The sequence below is a fragment of the Procambarus clarkii genome, chromosome 29 (genome assembly GCF_040958095.1).
Source record: "Procambarus clarkii isolate CNS0578487 chromosome 29, FALCON_Pclarkii_2.0, whole genome shotgun sequence".
Classification (NCBI taxonomy): domain Eukaryota; kingdom Metazoa; phylum Arthropoda; class Malacostraca; order Decapoda; family Cambaridae; genus Procambarus; species Procambarus clarkii.
In genome coordinates, this window is record NC_091178.1 from 3,616,130 (window position 1) to 3,633,482 (window position 17,353).

The 17,353-nt window shown below is 50.1% G+C and overlaps 2 protein-coding genes across 2 annotated transcripts in view; one reads left to right on the top strand and one right to left on the bottom strand.

Annotated features, from left to right (window-relative positions):
• The window catches only part of LOC138369558 (ELKS/Rab6-interacting/CAST family member 1-like), a 13,346-nt gene extending 3,505 nt beyond the window's left edge, over nucleotides 1-9,841 (top strand). Inside the window, exons 2-3 of the mRNA XM_069332976.1 lie at nucleotides 5,889-5,999; nucleotides 8,689-9,841. Of these exons, the coding sequence (XP_069189077.1) occupies nucleotides 5,889-5,999; nucleotides 8,689-9,841 (1,264 nt within the window). The remainder of the gene's footprint in view (nucleotides 1-5,888; nucleotides 6,000-8,688) is intronic.
• Nucleotides 9,842-13,895: 4,054 nt separating this feature from the next.
• LOC138369559 (serine/arginine-rich splicing factor 4-like) lies at nucleotides 13,896-15,817 on the bottom strand. Its single transcript, XM_069332977.1, has 2 exons — nucleotides 15,688-15,817; nucleotides 13,896-15,475 (listed from the first exon to the last, which is right to left on the bottom strand). The coding sequence occupies exons 1-2, from the start codon at nucleotides 15,815-15,817 to the stop codon at nucleotides 13,896-13,898; spliced, it is 1,710 nt and encodes a 569-aa protein (XP_069189078.1).
• Nucleotides 15,818-17,353: the final 1,536 nt, after the last annotated feature.

Sequence of the window (17,353 nt, forward strand, 5' to 3'; positions counted from 1 at the left end):
TCTCTCTCTCCTCTCTCTCTCTCTCTCTCGTCTCTCTCTCTCTCTCTCTCTCTCTCTCTCTCTCTCTCTCTCTCTCTCTCTCTCTCTCTCTCTCTCTCTCTCTCTCTCTCTCTCTCTCTCTCTCTCTCCCTCTCTCTCTCTCTCTCTCTCTCTCTCTCTCTCTCTCTCTCTCTCTCTCTCCCTCTCTCTCTCTCTCTCTCTCTCTCTCTCTCTCTCTCTCTCTCTCTCTCTCTCTCTCTCTCTCTCTCTCTCTCTCTCTCTCTCTCTCTCTCTCCCCCCCCCTCTCTCTCTCTCTCTCTCTCTCTCTCTCTCTCTCTCTCTCTCTCTCTCTCTCTCTCTCTCTCTCTCTCTCTCCTCTCTCTCTCTCTCTCTCTCTCTCTCCCCTCCCTCTCCCTCTCTCTCTCTCTCTCCCCCTCTCCACTTGTTCCTCACACCACTTACGTTATCTGCTACGTTGACGAGCAGCAACGCAAGTGTTCGTTCGGACGAGAGTGTCAAAAATGAGTGAAAATGGTCGTCATTGTCCGCCATCAAACTATGAGGCAATTTTCATCAAATATACACACATAGGAAATCCGGTTATGACACTATGAACATCATCGAAGCTCTTCTGTGTTCACAGGGAAATGTATTACGTGTATATGCACAGACACACAAGGAACCGCCCGGAATTGTGTAGACACCTGAGAGTACACATGTTGTTGATTTAGATTTAGCTACTCAGATCGAAATGCCTATGTAGCACGGGCTATGGCGAGCCCGTAAAGAGAGGACACATATGAGAGGTTCAGATATATGAGTTAAGTGCTCAGCACACCATACTTACACAATCCTGGGACTACCAGCACCATACTTACACATCCCATCGACCGGGGGAGTCGGTCGGCCGAGCGGACAGCACGCTGGACTTGTAATCCTGTGGTCCCGGGTTCGATCCCGGGCGCCGGCGAGAAACAATGGGCAAAAGTTTCTTTCACCCTATGCCCCTGTTACCTAGCAGTAAAATAGGTACCTGGTTGTTAGTCAGCTGTCACGGGCTGCTTCCTGGGGGTGGAGACCTGGTCGAGGACCGGGCCGCGGGGACACTAAAGCCCCGAAATCATCTCAAGATAACCTCAAAATTAGATCCTGGGACCACCAGCACCACACCCACACATCCTGGGATCACCAGCACCACACCCATACATCCTGGGACCTCCAGCACCACACCCACACATCCTGGGACCACCAGCACCACACCCACACATCCTGGGACCACCAGCACCACACCCACACATCCTGGGACCACCACCACCACACCCACACATCCTGGGACCACCAGCACCACACCCACACATCCTGGGACAACCAGTACCACACCCACACATCCTGGGACCTCCAGCACCACACCCACACATCCTGGGACCTCCAGCACCACACCCACACATCCTGGGACAACCAGTACCACACCCACACATCCTGGGACCACCACCACCACACCCACACATCCTGGGACCACCAGCACCACACCCACACATCCTGGGACCACCAGCACCACACCCACACATCCTGGGACCTCCAGCACCACACCCACACATCCTGGGACCTCCACCACCACACCCACACATCCTGGGACCACCAGCACCACACCCACACATCCTGGGACCTCCAGCACCACACCCACACATCCTGGGACCTCCAGCACCACACCCACACATCCTGGGACAACCAGTACCACACCCACACATCCTGGGACCACCACCACCACACCCACACATCCTGGGATTATCGAGCGCCGGAGTCGACCAAACAGCTTCAGAGTTTTCCACAGGTCTAATTTGCCGCTAGGTTATTTAAAAAAAAATTGCGTATGGGTAAAATGCAAATTTTGACGAGCGATGTTGCCAGCTGATTTTAATTAAATCTCTCCGACTTACTCGACATAGTCAATAGTGTTCGGATCTATACGCAAAAATAGGGGGGAAAAAATCGCCAATTCAGATGCAGATATGGATTAAATAATAATTAATCGGCTATCAATTCGGAAATTTTGTAATCTTAAGGCCTATGGATCGCCGACAAGGAATTCGGGGCCCCTGGCGGATAAAGAGCCCAAGGCCGTAAATCTCAATCTCCGGTTGATTCCTTGGGGGCATTGCGACCATCGGCGCCGGGTTGGTTGTCTCTGTGTTGCTCCGGCTTCAGTGCCGCCTAATTAGAGTAGCTTGGTGCATAGATTACCCCTTCTGATAATATGTATTCATGGGAGCCTTGAGAGACGAGCAGGAGGAGGAGGAGGAGGAGGAGAGGTAGAAGAGGGGAAAGGGGAGAAAGGGGGAAGAAGGGGGGGGGGGGTATTTCCGACAGTGAGGGCTGGCTGGTGACAGGTGCTCCTCCACAACAGACATCCTCAGTAGAGGGTGACTGCTCCTTATGCCGCTCCTCCTTCTCCTTAACTCTCTCTTCCTCTTGTCCTCTTCTCTTGGCGCCGTTGTTCCTCTTGTTGGTGGTGGTAGTTGTGGTGGTGGTAATTGTGGTGGTGGTGGTAGTTGTGGTGGTAGTGGTAGTCGAGAACACTTTCAGCTACAAAACTGAGGTCCGCATTGTCAGAACATAGCAATGCTGATTCTTGTATTAGGTTTGTTAATTAGCTGTTGACGCTGCTACTGTGTTGTTGGAAGCTTTAGCTCTTAACCGTGCTTGACACCTGCTTGATGGGGTTCTGGGAGTTCTTCTACTCCCCAAGCCCGGCCCGAGGCCAGGCTTGACTTGTGAGAGTTTGGTCCAACAGGCCGTTGCTTGGAGCGGCCCGCAGGCCCTTATATCCACCACAGCCCGGTTGGTCCGAGCCCGTTGCTACTGTATGATTTGGTTGATTTAGTGTTGGTTGTTGGTTGAGTGTTGAGGTGCTGCTGGAGATCTGTACCGTCGGTTGCTCCTACTGTGATTTGTGAGAGTCTTGAGAGAGCTCAAGAGCTCTTTGTGAGAGCAGTGACGACACTACGAGCAGGACGAGTTGTGAGGAGACACCCGCGAGTCCCGAGCTATTTATTGCCTTAAGTAGCCAACAGCCCAGAAGACGGGGACCCAAGAACTGAGGCTCGACCCTTCAAGTACACGAAAACAAAAATAGACTAAATTGCGAATACGTGAAAATATCTGTTGACTTCTGATAGGCTGTTTATGCCGTATAATTATGTTGGGTTATGCCCTATGGTTCTATTTGGTTATACCCTGTGATTCTGTTTGGTTATGCCCTGTGATTCTATTTGGTTATGCTCTATGACTCTATTTGGTTATGCCCTATGATTCTATTTGGTTATGCCCTGTGATTATATTTGGTTATGCCCTGTGATTCTATTTGGTTATGCCCTGTGATTCTATTTGGTTATGCCCTATGATTCTATTTGGTTATGCCCTGTGATTATATTTGGTTATGCCCTGTGATTCTATTTGGTTATGCCCTGTGATTCTATTTGGTTATGCCCTGTGATTCTATTTGGTTATGCCCTGTGATTATATTCGGTTATGCCCTATGATTCTGTTTGATTTTGTCTAAATGAATGACTCGCTTTTTTTCGGGGTGGTCCAGTCCTGTAATTGACATCCCACCCGTGTACCTAGTCAAACGTCTGCCCTGGCGCCGCCGACGGTCTGCTGTGGGTCTAACAGCTAATTTGTCCCCCCCCCCCCGTGTTTAGCGTTACGTTACCTGGGCGTTGGAGAGTTGATGATCCTCCACAATGATGGTGGTGACACACACACACACACACACACACACACACACACCTGCTGATGATTCTGGCCAGAATGTTCTGCTCCCGTGACACGGCTGTGTGTGTACTCTTTAACATATGTGTGTCCTACACCCGCGGGTATGATGGCCATTGAGGCAATGTGAGAGAGGGAGAGAGGGAGAGGTGTGAGATGGTAGGGGGAGGTGGTGGAGAGTTAATGGAGGAACTAATATTGAGAGGAATGCTGACTTTGCAAAACCGTCGAGGAAATGACATCCGGGGGGGACAGCAACACGTTTCTGTGGAGGGAATGGGTAGCAGTTGAAATGCTGAATAGCCGGAGGGGAAATCTTGGGGAAAACCTTGGGAAACTCTGGGTAAACATGGGGAAAAGTCTTGTAAAAATATGGGAAAAATCTTGGGAAAGCTAGAGAAAAGAGGTTGGAGGTATGTGCATGAAGAGGAAGAAATGTAAATATTGACTAAAAATAAGTAGAAAGGGAAGTTCAGAAAATGTACCTGTATAGGTATAGGGTAGGTAGTGAGGAAGGGAGCGATGGGATGGGGAGGGAGGGAAGGGGTGGAAGGGAAGGGGAAGGAGGGGGTGGTGAGAGGGAATTAGAGGCATAATGGTGATGAGAACATCAACGTAGGCGCCACAGTTAATTACATGGGCGTAGAAATGTTTGAGGGGCGCTGGTGGTTGATTTGGGCCGGGAGGTTGTAGTGTGGTTGATGGTGATGGGGGGTGGTGGTGGTTGATGGTGGTGGTGGTGGTGGTGGCGGGTGGCCTGGTGGTGGTGGTGGTGACGGGTGGCCAGGTGGTGGTGACGGGTGGCCAGGTGGTGGTGACGGGTGGCCAGGTGGTGGTGATGGCTTGTGATGGGTGTTCTAATGGTAGTGGTGATGGGTGGTCTGGTGCGAACAACACAGGCAGTTCGTAGTGATTTAAAGAACAGGTTTGTTGTGGTTAGCAGTAGAAGTGATGGTTGCAGGTGTGGAGGAGCAGGTGGAGCCAGGTGTGGAGGAGCAGGAGGAGCCAGGTGTGGAGGAGCAGGTGGAGCCAGGTGTGGAGGAGGAGGAAAATGAGGCAGGTACTCACCTAATTGTGCTTGCGGGGGTTGAGCTTTGGCTCTTTGGTCCCGCCTCTCAACTGTCAATCAACTGGTGCACAGATTCCTGAGCCTATTGGGCTCTATCATATCTACATTTGAAACCGTGTATAGAGTCAGCCTCCACCACATCACTGCCTAATGCATTCCATTTATTAACTACTCTGACACTGAAAAAATTCTTTCTAACGTCTCTGTGGCTCATCTGGGTACTAAGTTTCCACCTGTGTCCCCTTGTTCGTGACCCACCCGTGCTGAAGAGTTTGTCTTTGTCCACCCTGTCAATTCCCCTGAGAATTTTGTAGGTGGTTATCATATCTCCCCTTACTCTTCTGTTTTCCAGGGACGTGAGGTTCAGCTCCTTTAGCCTTTCCTCCTAGCTCATACCTCTCAGTTCCGGGACGAGCCTGGTGGCATACCGCTGAATTTTCTCTAACTTTGTCTTGTGTTTAACTAGGTATGGACTCCACGCTGGAGCTGCATACTCCAGGATTGGTTTGACATAAGTGGTATACAGGGCCCTGAGCGATTCCTTACACAAGTTTCTAAAGGTAGTTCTTATGTTGGCCAGGTGTGGAGGAGGAGGAAAATGAGGCAGGTGTGGAGGAGTATATGGAGGCAGGTGTGGAGGAGCATATGGTGGCAGGTGTGGAGGAGGAGGAGGCAAGTGTGAACGAACAAGAGGAGCAGGAGAAAGCAGGTGTGTAGGAGCAGGAGGAGGCAGGTGTGGAGGAGGAGGCAGGCGTGGAGGTGGTAGAGGTGGAGGCGAGGAGAGGCATCACGGTGGCGACAAGCGGAAGCGGTTTCAACATGTGAGCGGTTTGGCTGATTACATGCGGGCTATATGTACACGTGTGTGTACATTGTGTGCACATGTGCCCGTGAAGCACTCTTATACACACACTGTGCGCCAGGCTGTGTGCACATGTGAATGTGAAGCACACCTACACAGTGTGCGAGGGGCATAACTAGCCGACCCTTTCGCCCTGATCTGAAGAGAACTAGATCAACACCTTGCCTGATGGATCCCTGATCAACCCAACTGTGATTCACACGTCAGACTGCGATCAGCGGCGCCCACCACCACCATATACGATCACCATCATCACCATATACCATCATCATCATCACCATATACCATCATCATCATCACCATATTCGTCATCCAAAAGTGACAATGACACAGTCCTGCTCACACCATCTTAACTTCACCTTTTTCACCTGTCCATTTTGTTATTATTATTATTATTTTATTAATTTTACTGTTCTATCTTTAGTCCTATTTAGTCCGTAGATATTCTATCTTTAATCCCAGTATCCTGCTTGCATCCGCATAATGGATAGGTTATCAAGGGTAATTGGGTCTGGGTTATCTTGAGGTTATCTTGAGATGATTTCGGGGCTTTTTAGTGTCCCCGCGGCCCGGTCCTCGACCAGGCCTCCACCCCCAGGAAGCAGCCCGTGACAGCTGACTAACACCCAGGTACCTATTTACTGCTAGGTAACAGGGGCATTCAGGGTGAAAGAAACTTTGCCCATTTGTTTCTGCCTCGTGCGGGAATCGAACCCGCGCCACAGAATTACGAGTCCTGCGCGCTATCCACCAGGCTATGAGGCCCCTAATCCTGCTTGCATCCGCATAATGGATAGGTTATCAAGGGTAATTGGGTCTGGGTTTCTTTATTTTCTTTTTTGTAATGTGTATCACTAGGAACTTTGGGTAATTTTTACTTATTTTCCATTGCTTTTCAAAGATGTTTGTTAATTCGACTGCTGCCTTGGTCTTGTGCTCCCGGACGCAGGTTCGAATCCTCGTCACGGCCCTTGTGGATTTGTTCATTTGAATAAAGGTAACTGCAGAGGGCCTATTGGCCCATACCAGGCAGCTGCTATTAATAGCCAACCAATCCCACTCATATACATGTCCAACCCGCGCTTGAAACAATCAAGTGATGTGTTCTCCGTGTTGGGGTTGGTGTGAGGGCGCCTGACAGTTGAGTGGACAGCGCTTCCGATTCCGGGTTCGATCCCCGGTGGAGGCGGAGACAAATGGGCAAAATGTTTCTTTCACCCCTGATGCTCCTGTTCGCCTAGCAGTAAATAGGTACCTGGGAGTTAGACAGCTGCTACGGGCTGCTTCCTGGGGTGTGCAACAAAAAGGAGGCCTGGTCGAGGACCGGGCCGCGGAGACGCTAAGCCCCGAAACCATCTCAAGATAACCTCAAGAAGAATCCCTCTGTCCTCCCACCCCCCTTCCCCTCGTCCCCCAGTGACCCTCTCCCCATCCTTTCCCCAATAACCCACTCTTCTGCCACTTACCCCCCTCCCCCCCACCGCATCCTTCTCACCCAGTAACCACCTCCCTCCCCCACCTCCCCAATAACTTCCTCCCCTCCCCCCCCCCCTCATTTACCCATCCTCTTCCGCCCCTTCCTCAACCCAATATGTTGCTATCATGAGCGACCTCCGTTCCCGCCATTTCTTCTGCTGCCCTATTCACTTGGTTGATACCTGGTTGATGGGGTTCTGGGAGTTCTACTCCCCAAGCCAGGCTTGACTTGTGAGAGTTTGGTCCACCAGGCTGTTGCTTGAAGCGACCCGCAGGCCCACATATCCACCACAGCCCGGTTGGTCCGGCACTCCTTGGAGAAAACTATCTAGTTTTCTCTTGAAGATGTCCACGGTTGTTCCGGCAATAATTCTTATGCTCGCTGGGAGGATGTTGAACAACCGCGGACCTCTGATGTTCATACAGTGTTCTCTGATTGTGGTGGAACATTGTAACCTGGAAAATTATCTGTAGTTCACCTGGAGATTACCTGCAGTCTACCTGGAAACTGCCTGGAATGTACTTGAGGACTACCTGGAGTACATCTGGGAACCTCCTGAGGTTGTCCCAGGAACTACCTCAGGCACATCAAGAAAGCTTTGGGGGTGCACACTCTGTTTTTAAATTAGACATTGCTTGAATTACTCCTGAAAAGCTTTTGAAGATTATTAAATTACTCCTGGAAAGCTTTGGCAGAGTTCTGCATTACTATTTGAAAGCTTGTAGAAAATAAGTGACCATCTCTAATTCTCTTCTTTCGTCCTCGTTATTTCTTACTCTCCTCGTACTTCAAGGTCATCGATATGCAGACGATGAGTCACAATAACGGGGCTGAAGATATGATGACCACACCTCAGGAGATGAGGAGACGACGACGTTTCGGTCCGTCCTCGGACCATTAGCAAGTCGATTGTGGACGGACCGAAACGTCGTGGTCTCTTCATCTTCTGATGTGTGGCTTGGTCTGCAATTTATCAGTTCATTTACTAACCCCTAGTTTTATCCAACTTTTACCCCCCCCCCCGCGTGTTTACTCTTTTTTTTTTCTCTTTTTCTCTTTCTACTGCATTGTTTTCCATTTCTGTCTTGCTGGTGTTTATATCACCGTATCCATCCCACTCTCACCCCGTCCATCCTTCTCCTGTTTCTGCTAGTCTCAGATTTGTCTTCATTCCGTCTTTCTTTTATTTGAAGCCATGCAGACCCTTGGAGCCATGTGACGATGACACCTCGTGGCACAGTGGCACGTCGTGACACAGTGGCACGTCGTGGCACAGTGGCACGTCGTGGCACAGTGGCACGTCGTGGCACAGTGGCACGTCGTGGCACAGTGGCACGTCGTGGCACAGTGGCACGTCGTGACACAGTGGCACGTCGTGGCACAGTGGCACGTCGTGGCACAGTGGCACGTCGTGGCACAGTGGCACGTCGTGGCACAGTGGCACGTCATGAAATGGTGTCAGAGATATAAGGATAGACTAAGAGTTGTAATATTGGAACGAACGATATTGTAAGATCCTCAAGTCTGAAGCTTTAAGTCTCGAGCCTCAAGTCTGAAGCCTCAAATCTCGAGCCTCAAGTCTCAAGTCTCGAGCCTTAAGTCTCAAGTCTCAAGTCTCAAGCCTCAAGTCTCAAGCCTCAAGTCTCAAGTCTCAAGTCTCAAGTCTCAAGCCTCAAGCTTCAAGTCTCAAGTCTCAAGTCTCAAGCCTCAAGTCTCAAGCTTCAAGTCTCAAGCCTCAAGTCTCAAGCCTCAAGTCTCAAGCCTCAAGTCTCAAGTCTCGAGCCTCAAGTCTCAAGCCTCAAGTCTCAAGTTTCAAGCCTCAAGTCTCAAGCCTCGGGTCTCAAGCCTCGAGTCTCAAGCCTCAAGCCTCAAGTCTCGAGCCTCAAGTCTCAAGCCTCAAGTCTCAAGTCTCGAGCCTCAAGCCTCAAGTCTCAAGCCTCAAGTCTCAAGTCTCAAGCCTCAAGTCTCAAGCCTCGAGTCTCAAGCCTCAAGCCTCAAGTCTCGAGCCTCAAGTCTCAAGCCTCGAGTCTCAAGCCTCGAGTCTCAAGTCTCAAGCCTCAAGTCTCAAGCCTCAAGTCTCAAGTCTCAAGCCTCGGGTCTCAAGCCTCGAGTCTCAAGCCTCAAGCCTCAAGTCTCGAGCCTCAAGTCTCAAGCCTCAAGTCTCAAGCCTCAAGTCTCAAGCCTCGAGTCTCAAGCCTCAAGCCTCGAGTCTCAAGCCTCGAGTCTCAAGCCTCAAGCCTCAAGTCTCAAGCCTCAAGTCTCAAGTCTCAAGTCTCAAGCCTCAAGCCTCGAGTCTCAAGCCTCGAGTCTCAAGCCTCAAGCCTCAAGTCTCGAGCCTCAAGTCTCAAGCCTCGAGTCTCAAGCCTCGAGTCTCAAGCCTCGAGTCTCAAGCCTCGAGTCTCAAGCCTCGAGTCTCAAGCCTCGAGTCTCAAGCCTCGAGTCTCAAGCCTCGAGTCTCAAGCCTCGAGTCTCAAGCCTCGAGTCTCAAGCCTCGAGTCTCAAGCCTCGAGTCTCAAGCCTCGAGTCTCAAGCCTCGAGTCTCAAGCCTCGAGTCTCAAGCCTCAAGCCTCAAGTCTCGAGCCTCAAGTCTCAAGCCTCGAGTCTCAAGCCTCGAGTCTCAAGCCTCGAGTCTCAAGCCTCGAGTCTCAAGCCTCAAGCCTCAAGCCAAAATCAACGTTTCTAAACTTTGTTACAAGTCAAAAACCAAAATAATAATAATGGGAGGCAGTAAGAGAAATGTATTGGCTAAAAATCAAAGTTTCGACAGCGTATTGGACAGCCAGATATCTAATTCCAGCACAGTGAACGGGCACGTTCCTTTGTGGAAAGTTGCGACTATGTTTGTTACTGGTAATGGCGACCCAACAAGGTCTTCACCGTTGTTACATGGATGTAACAAAGTATACTAACGTTTGTGGATACGTTGTGTGTTGGCTGGGTCGAGCTGGACTTGGAGAGAGAGAGGCCCGGACGAAGGTCAAGAGTCGAGGGAGTCTGTATGGAGACGGATGTGATATTTAAGAGTGCGGGGGCGGGCGGCCATGTATAGGCAAGCCTGCACACACCGGCCCACTGCTGGCTGCTTGCTCCTGTGGAGGTGGCAACACCCGGCCAGCTGGCTTGTTTAAGTGGTGTGAGTGGCTGTAGTGGGTGTGCTTGCCCCCCCCCCCCTGGGGGATAGGGGGTCCCCTTAGGTAGTGGAGACCTGGAGCATGAGAGGCCCCTGGGGAGATGAGGCGCTGGGGAGTGCATGGGGCCCTGAGGATTTGCGTCTTGGGGGGGCCCTGAGGATTGGGGTCTTGGAGGATGGGGGCCCTGAGGATTGGGGTCTTAGAGGATGGGGGGCCCTGAGGATTGGGGTCTTGGAGGATGGGCCAACCCCCCCCCCCCCCTGGGTTGGAGATGATGTGTTGGGTCAGTGGATTCGGCTACCGGCTACGGCTGCCAACACCCACACATCGTGTCAGCAAGGCGGACAGCCCGCCTGCTTTCATAACTCTCACTGTATTTCCCACTTCTAAACTTTCCCTTCACCTATGCCTCTCCATCCTCTTTACTCCCCCCAACAAAAAAAGGTGGATTCGGAGTATTGATAGAGGTTAATAGTGATCGTTTGTGGGGAGAGGTTGGTGGTAACTGTGGTTTGTGAGGCGAGGTTGGGAACCGGGCCTTGTGAGTATGGGTTGGTAGTGATGCTTTGATAAGAAAGGATAAGATAAGATAAGAGGATAAGAAACTTGTCTTGAAAGTCACTCACTGGCAGGAAGTCATCGTTGTCAACAAGACAAGAAGTAGACTTGAACAAGGCAAGTCTTGAGAAGTCTTGAGACAAGAACAAGACCTTCAGAAGTATTAGAGAGGCTCAACAATAAACAATGATGAGTTTGCAGACGCTAAATGAAATGTCGAGAAATAAACGGTGGAAGTAAATATAGAAAACACTTATGAACCCATCCCTGCCCTTGTGTGGCAGTGCACAATAGAAAGTTGTGTTTACATATTCGTACATTGGAACGTGTATACAGTCTAATGGAGTTGATTGCTACCATGATATATATATATTATATATATAGATATGTGCTTCAGCCTACAGTTTAGACCTATTGTCTTCTGTATGACCCCTCTATCCTGTGTGTCAGTGAATACCAGCATTATCCTCCTCACTTTAATAAGACCTAATTGAATTCCTTAGATTAGGCAATAATGTAATTAATTTTTGTCAATAAAGATATTAATAATAATAATAATAATGTTACATGAAGGTGAAGATTGCGGCATACGTCGCTCAGCAGGTTCAGGGGGAGGTAATGCGAGTGCTGAACCGGGAGTGCTGTAATGGTATGCAGACTTACTGGTTCTCTGCGCTACGCAGAATAAGGAGCCACAGCTTGTTTGGTTGAAGTTCCCTGCGTCGCGGATTATATATGCGGAGAACAAGTCCCAATACCGAGGCTGGAAATAAGTTACCAAACTCACACCGGAAAACAAAGCAGAGTGACGATGTTTCGATCCGACTTGATCGAAACTCACTCACCTTTCCTGTGTGTTGGGTTATTTGTGCTGTAGATGCTCGACTTCTGTTGGTACTTTGGAGATGGTGTCTGTGTTCATGGCTGGCCGAGAGTGAAGAACCTCACTCACTCACTCACTCACTCACTCACTCACTCACTCACTCACTCACTCACTCACTCACACACACACACACACACACACACACACACACACACACACACACACACACACACACACACAGCTCCCCGACAAGAGAGAGAGAGAGAGAGCGAGCAATCTTAGCCGTCAACACCCACACATCGTGTCAGCAAGGCGGACAGTCCGCCTGCTTTCATAACTCACACTATATTTCCCATTTCTAAACTTCCCTTCACCTTTGCCTCTCTCTCTCTTTACTCCCAAAACATAAAAAAAGAGCCCAATAGAAAAGTATTAAGAGTATGACATGGGCTTTTTTGGGGGGTGGGGGGGGGGGGGTCTTTTCACCTTTTTACAGCTACCTTTCTACCTTTCCTTTGCTCCTCTTTATTGTGTATCATCATATTCTCTCTCACCTCTCTGGGGTTCCTCACTGTTCCGTCTTCTTGCCTCTTCTGTCTCCCTCGATCGTCTGTTCTCCTTTCTTCCTCCTCATCCCCCTTGGTCCTTCAACTTTCATCCTCCTCTTATCATTCCTTTGTTTCTCTCCTCTGTCTTTGTCCTTCCTTTTCCCTTCTCCATCTTTCTCCGTCTCGTCATCTCATCTTATTCCATCTACTCTTCATTTTTTCCTCCACTTTTGCCTTTGGCTTCATACCTATTCCTTCTTCGTCTTATTTTCCTATCTCCCTCTTTTTATTTGTTTCTCATTTCTCTTTCCCCGCCTACTCCCCCTCCCCCTCTGTTCTCCCCCCCACACCCCCTATGTCCCCCCCACTCCCCCTCTGTTCTCCCCTCCAGACCCCCTGTGCCCCCCCACACCCCCTCTGTTCTCCCCCCCAGACCACCTATGTCCCCCCCTGTGCTCCCCCCCATACCCCCTCTTTCCCCCCCTCCCCCCCTGCCCCTCCCTTCTTGCCAGGCTGGTGGCGTGATAGTCTTAAAGCTATTGGTTAGAGCGTGAGCAGTGTGCTGCGAGCAGGAAGTTGCTGTTATCATAATGAGTTTGGTTGGTGCGAGGAACTTAGTGGCGTCGTTTAGGGAGATCTTGCCGGGACAATATCGCATTAGCATATCGGCGAGCGCCTCCACCCCGCGCCTCCTTAACACCACAAGGTGAACACACCCGCTCTGCTAAACACTGCTGCAGCCGCCTTATGCTACTGGGGCGGGGGCGGGGGGGTGCTGCTGCTGCTGATGCTGATGCTGCTACTGCTGCTACTGCTGCTGCTGCTGATGCTGCTGATGCTGATGCTGCTACTGCTGCTGCTATTGCTGCTGCTACTGGTGTTGTTACTGTTAGGTGCCTTACAAAGGGGTCACCAACCAAAGCTGGGCCTTTGATCTATAGTAAGGTCTGCACTGTTAAGGTCCGCCCATGTGACCTTAAAGAAGAGTGACGACCTTAGACGTCCATGAACATTTTATTCCTTGTGGGTGAGAGTCAACCCCATTTGGCTAATTTTTTTCCTTCAATATTAGCCCTTAACCCTTCACCAAGAAAAGTTCTAGATGTATAGTAAGTTTACATCTAGAAGCGTGGTTAATGGAAGCGCTCCAAGAGTGACTCCTAGTCTACACATTGACATATATGACAGATCGAATAACAGTAGCAGTCATTCGTCAAATATAAAGTTGGAGACAGAGATATTTAAATGTACAATTTCTTATAATACACTGAATTAAAGTTAGCACCGGATGGCTATCGCGGCATTACCCGTGGCACCACAGGTAGTTATTACTCTCATTAACTGTTCACTCTGACACTGGAGCATCAATCATTGTACATCATTGTCAGCAGTCATTGTCAGCATCATGGCATTGATGTACACTTACCCACTGGCAGCATATTATCAATACAGGTTGAACAAATATAAACTGATGAAGGTTTGGGAATGACAACATCTCTGGAACGGATTATGTGTTCCTCACACATATAATAACTTAACACAATGGCCTCCACGGGACCAACGTGTAGCCGGCAAGACAAGGCAGGTTTACTGACTCCTCTTCTTACAATATTACTCCCTCTGAAAGCAAATACATTACCGGAATTATTCAGCTGATGCTACTGTTCTTGTGTGATGCTACTGTTCTTGTGTGACGCTGCGGCTGTTCTTGTGTGATGCTGCTGTTCTTGTGTGATGCTGCTGTTCTTGTGTGATGCTCCGTCTGTTCTTGTGTGATGCTCCGGCTGTTCTTGTGTGATGCTGCTGTTCTTGTGTGATGCTGCTGTTCTTGTGTGATGCTCCGTCTGTTCTTGTGTGATGCTCCGGCTGTTCTTGTGTGATGCTCCGGCTGTTCTTGTGTGATGCTCCTGTTCGTGTGTGATGCTCCTGTTCTTGTGTGATGCTCCGGCTGTTCTTGTGTGATGCTCCTGTTCGTGTGTGATGCTCCTGTTCTTGTGTGATGCTCCGGCTGTTCTTGTGTGATGCTCCGGCTGTTCTTGTGTGATGCTCCGGCTGTTCTTGTGTGATGCTCCGTCTGTTCTTGTGTAATGCTCCGTCTGTTCTTGTGTGATGCTCCGTCTGTTCTTGTGTGATGCTTCGTCTGTTCTTGTGTGATGCTCCGTCTGTTCTTGTGTGATGCTCCGGCTGTTCTTGTGTGATGCTCCGGCTGTTCTTGTGTGATGCTCCGGCTGTTCTTGTGTGATGCTGCTGTTCTTGTGTGATGCTGCTGTTCTTGTGTGATGCTCCGTCTGTTCTTGTGTGATGCTCCGGCTGTTCTTGTGTGATGCTCCGGCTGTTCTTGTGTGATGCTCCTGTTCGTGTGTGATGCTCCTGTTCTTGTGTGATGCTCCGGCTGTTCTTGTGTGATGCTCCTGTTCGTGTGTGATGCTCCTGTTCTTGTGTGATGCTCCGGCTGTTCTTGTGTGATGCTCCGGCTGTTCTTGTGTGATGCTCCGGCTGTTCTTGTGTGATGCTCCGTCTGTTCTTGTGTAATGCTCCGTCTGTTCTTGTGTGATGCTCCGTCTGTTCTTGTGTGATGCTTCGTCTGTTCTTGTGTGATGCTCCGTCTGTTCTTGTGTGATGCTCCGGCTGTTCTTGTGTGATGCTCCGGCTGTTCTTGTGTGATGCTCCGTCTGTTCTTGTGTGATGCTCCGTCTGTTCTTGTGTGATGCTGCTGTTCTTGTGTGACGCTCCGTCTGTTCTTGTGTGATGCTCCGTCTGTTCTTGAGTGATGCTGCTGTTCTTGTGTGATGCTCCGTCTGTTCTTGTGTGACGCTCCGTCTGTTCTTGTGTGACGCTCCGTCTGTTCTTGTGTGACGCTCCGTCTGTTCTTGTGTGATGCTCCGTCTGTTCTTGTGTGACGCTCCGTCTGTTCTTGTGTGACGCTCCGTCTGTTCTTGTGTGACGCTCTGTCTGTTCTTGTGTGACGCTCCGTCTGTTCTTGTGTGACGCTCCTGTTCTTGTGTGACGCTCTTGTTCTTGTGTGACGCTCCGTCTGTTCTTGTGTGATGCTCCGGCTGTTCTTGTGTGACGCTCCGTCTGTTCTTCTCTGGTGTTCCTGAGGCTGTTGTTCTCATGTGCTACTGCTACTTTCATCACCCGTGATTCTCCCGGTAATGTCCCTAAGACATAGTTGGTCACGTCCTGCGCTGATTTTCGCGCTCTCTTATCTCCTTGAACGTTGGTTTTAATGTTGCCTATTCCGTGGTTGTGTTTTCCTAAGTGCGAAATTGCATTGTTTTAATCTCATATACATGAGGCGGAGTAGAGCTGACGTAACCAGTATAAGCGAGGCGCTCTTGGTTACAAGCGAGGCGCTCTCGTGGGTTACAAGGGAGGCGCTCTCGTGGGTTACAAACGAGGCGCTCTCGTGGGTACAAGCGAGGCGCTCTCGTGGGTTACAAGGGAGGCGCTCTCGTGGGTTACAAACGAGGCGCTCTCGTGGGTACAAGCGAGGCGCTCTCCTGGGTTACAAGGGAGGCGCTCTCGTGGGTTACAAGGGAGGCGCTCATGTGGGTTACAAGCGAGGCGCTCTCGTGGGGTACAAGGGAGGCGCTCATGTGGGTTACAAACGAGGCGCTCTTGTGGGTTACAAGCGAGGCGCTCTCGTGGGGTACAAGGACGCCGGCAATACTTTTACAGTAAGTGCAGTACCACACAAGGTGGACTGACTGCTATAGGGAGATGCACTTCCTCATTATTACTGTGGCCAACACCAGACAATGACGGTGATTACACAGTAACGTCTTGACGGTTATTAACAGACTAACAAAGGCTGGGAAACAAAGACAGGTCGCGCAAGTACAGGAACAATTACTATGGCTGGCTGGCTGGTGGTCTCCACTACTCCTCCCTCCGTGGCTATATTTACTGTTTGTGTCTAAAGAAGCTAGGGGCTCGCCATAGCCCGTGCTATTTGCCCCGCTCCTGTGCCAGGTAAGTCCACTACGGGCTCGCCATAGCCCGTGCTATTTGCCCCGCTCCTGTGCCAGGTAAGTCCACTACGGGCTCACCATAGCCCGTGCTATTTGCCCCGCTCCGTGGCCAGTTAGTCACTACGGGCTCACCATACCCCGTGCAACTTGGAACTTTTTGTTACTAGTTGTGAATCTTAAACGACAACAATATCCTGTGTCAGGTAAGTTACGGGCTCACCATAGCCCGTGCTACTTGGAACTTGTTCCGAGTAGGTGAATCTTTAACATCAACAACAACTGCAGAATCGAGCTATTTAGCTCTTGGACCCCGCCTTTCTAGCCAATCTATTTTTCCTCTATTATGTCTACTACATATATTTCTCTAAAATACACACACACACACACACACACACACATACACACACACACATCCCCAGGAAGAACTACACATAAGGGGCATAACTAGCAAACCCCTCACAGTGTTCAAGAGAGAACTGGATAAGCACCTCCAAAGGATACCTGATCAACCAGGCTGTGACTCATACGTCAGGCTGCGAACAGCCGCGTCTAACAGCCTGGTTGATCAGTCCAGCAACCAGGAGGCCTGGTCGACGACCGGGCCGCGGGGACACTAAGCCCCGGAAGCACCTCAAGGTAGCCTCAAGGTAGGTAGGTAGGAAGCAATTCGTAGAGCTGTCTAACTCCCAGGCACCTATTTATCGCTAGGTGAACAGGTGCATCAGGATGAAAGAAACTTTGCCCATTTGTTTCCGCCACAGCCGGGGCTCGAACCCGGACCATTCGGACTACGACTCCCGAACGCTATCCACTCAGCCGTGAGGTGTACTCACCTAGTTGTGCTTGCGGGGGTTGACCTCTTGCTCTTTGGTCCCGCCTCTCAACTGTCAATCAACTGGTGTACAGGTTCCTGAGCCTACTGGGCTCTATCATATCTCCCTTTGAAACTGTGTATGGTGTCTGCCTCCACCACATCACTTCCTAAAGCATTTCATTTGTCAACTACTATGACACTAAAAAAAAAAAATTATAATGTCTCTATGGCTCATTTGGGCACTCAGTTTCCACCTGTGTCCCCTAGTGCGTGTGCCCTTTGTGTTAAATAGTCTGTCTTTATCTACCCTATCAATTCCATTGAGAATCTTGTATGTGGTGATTATG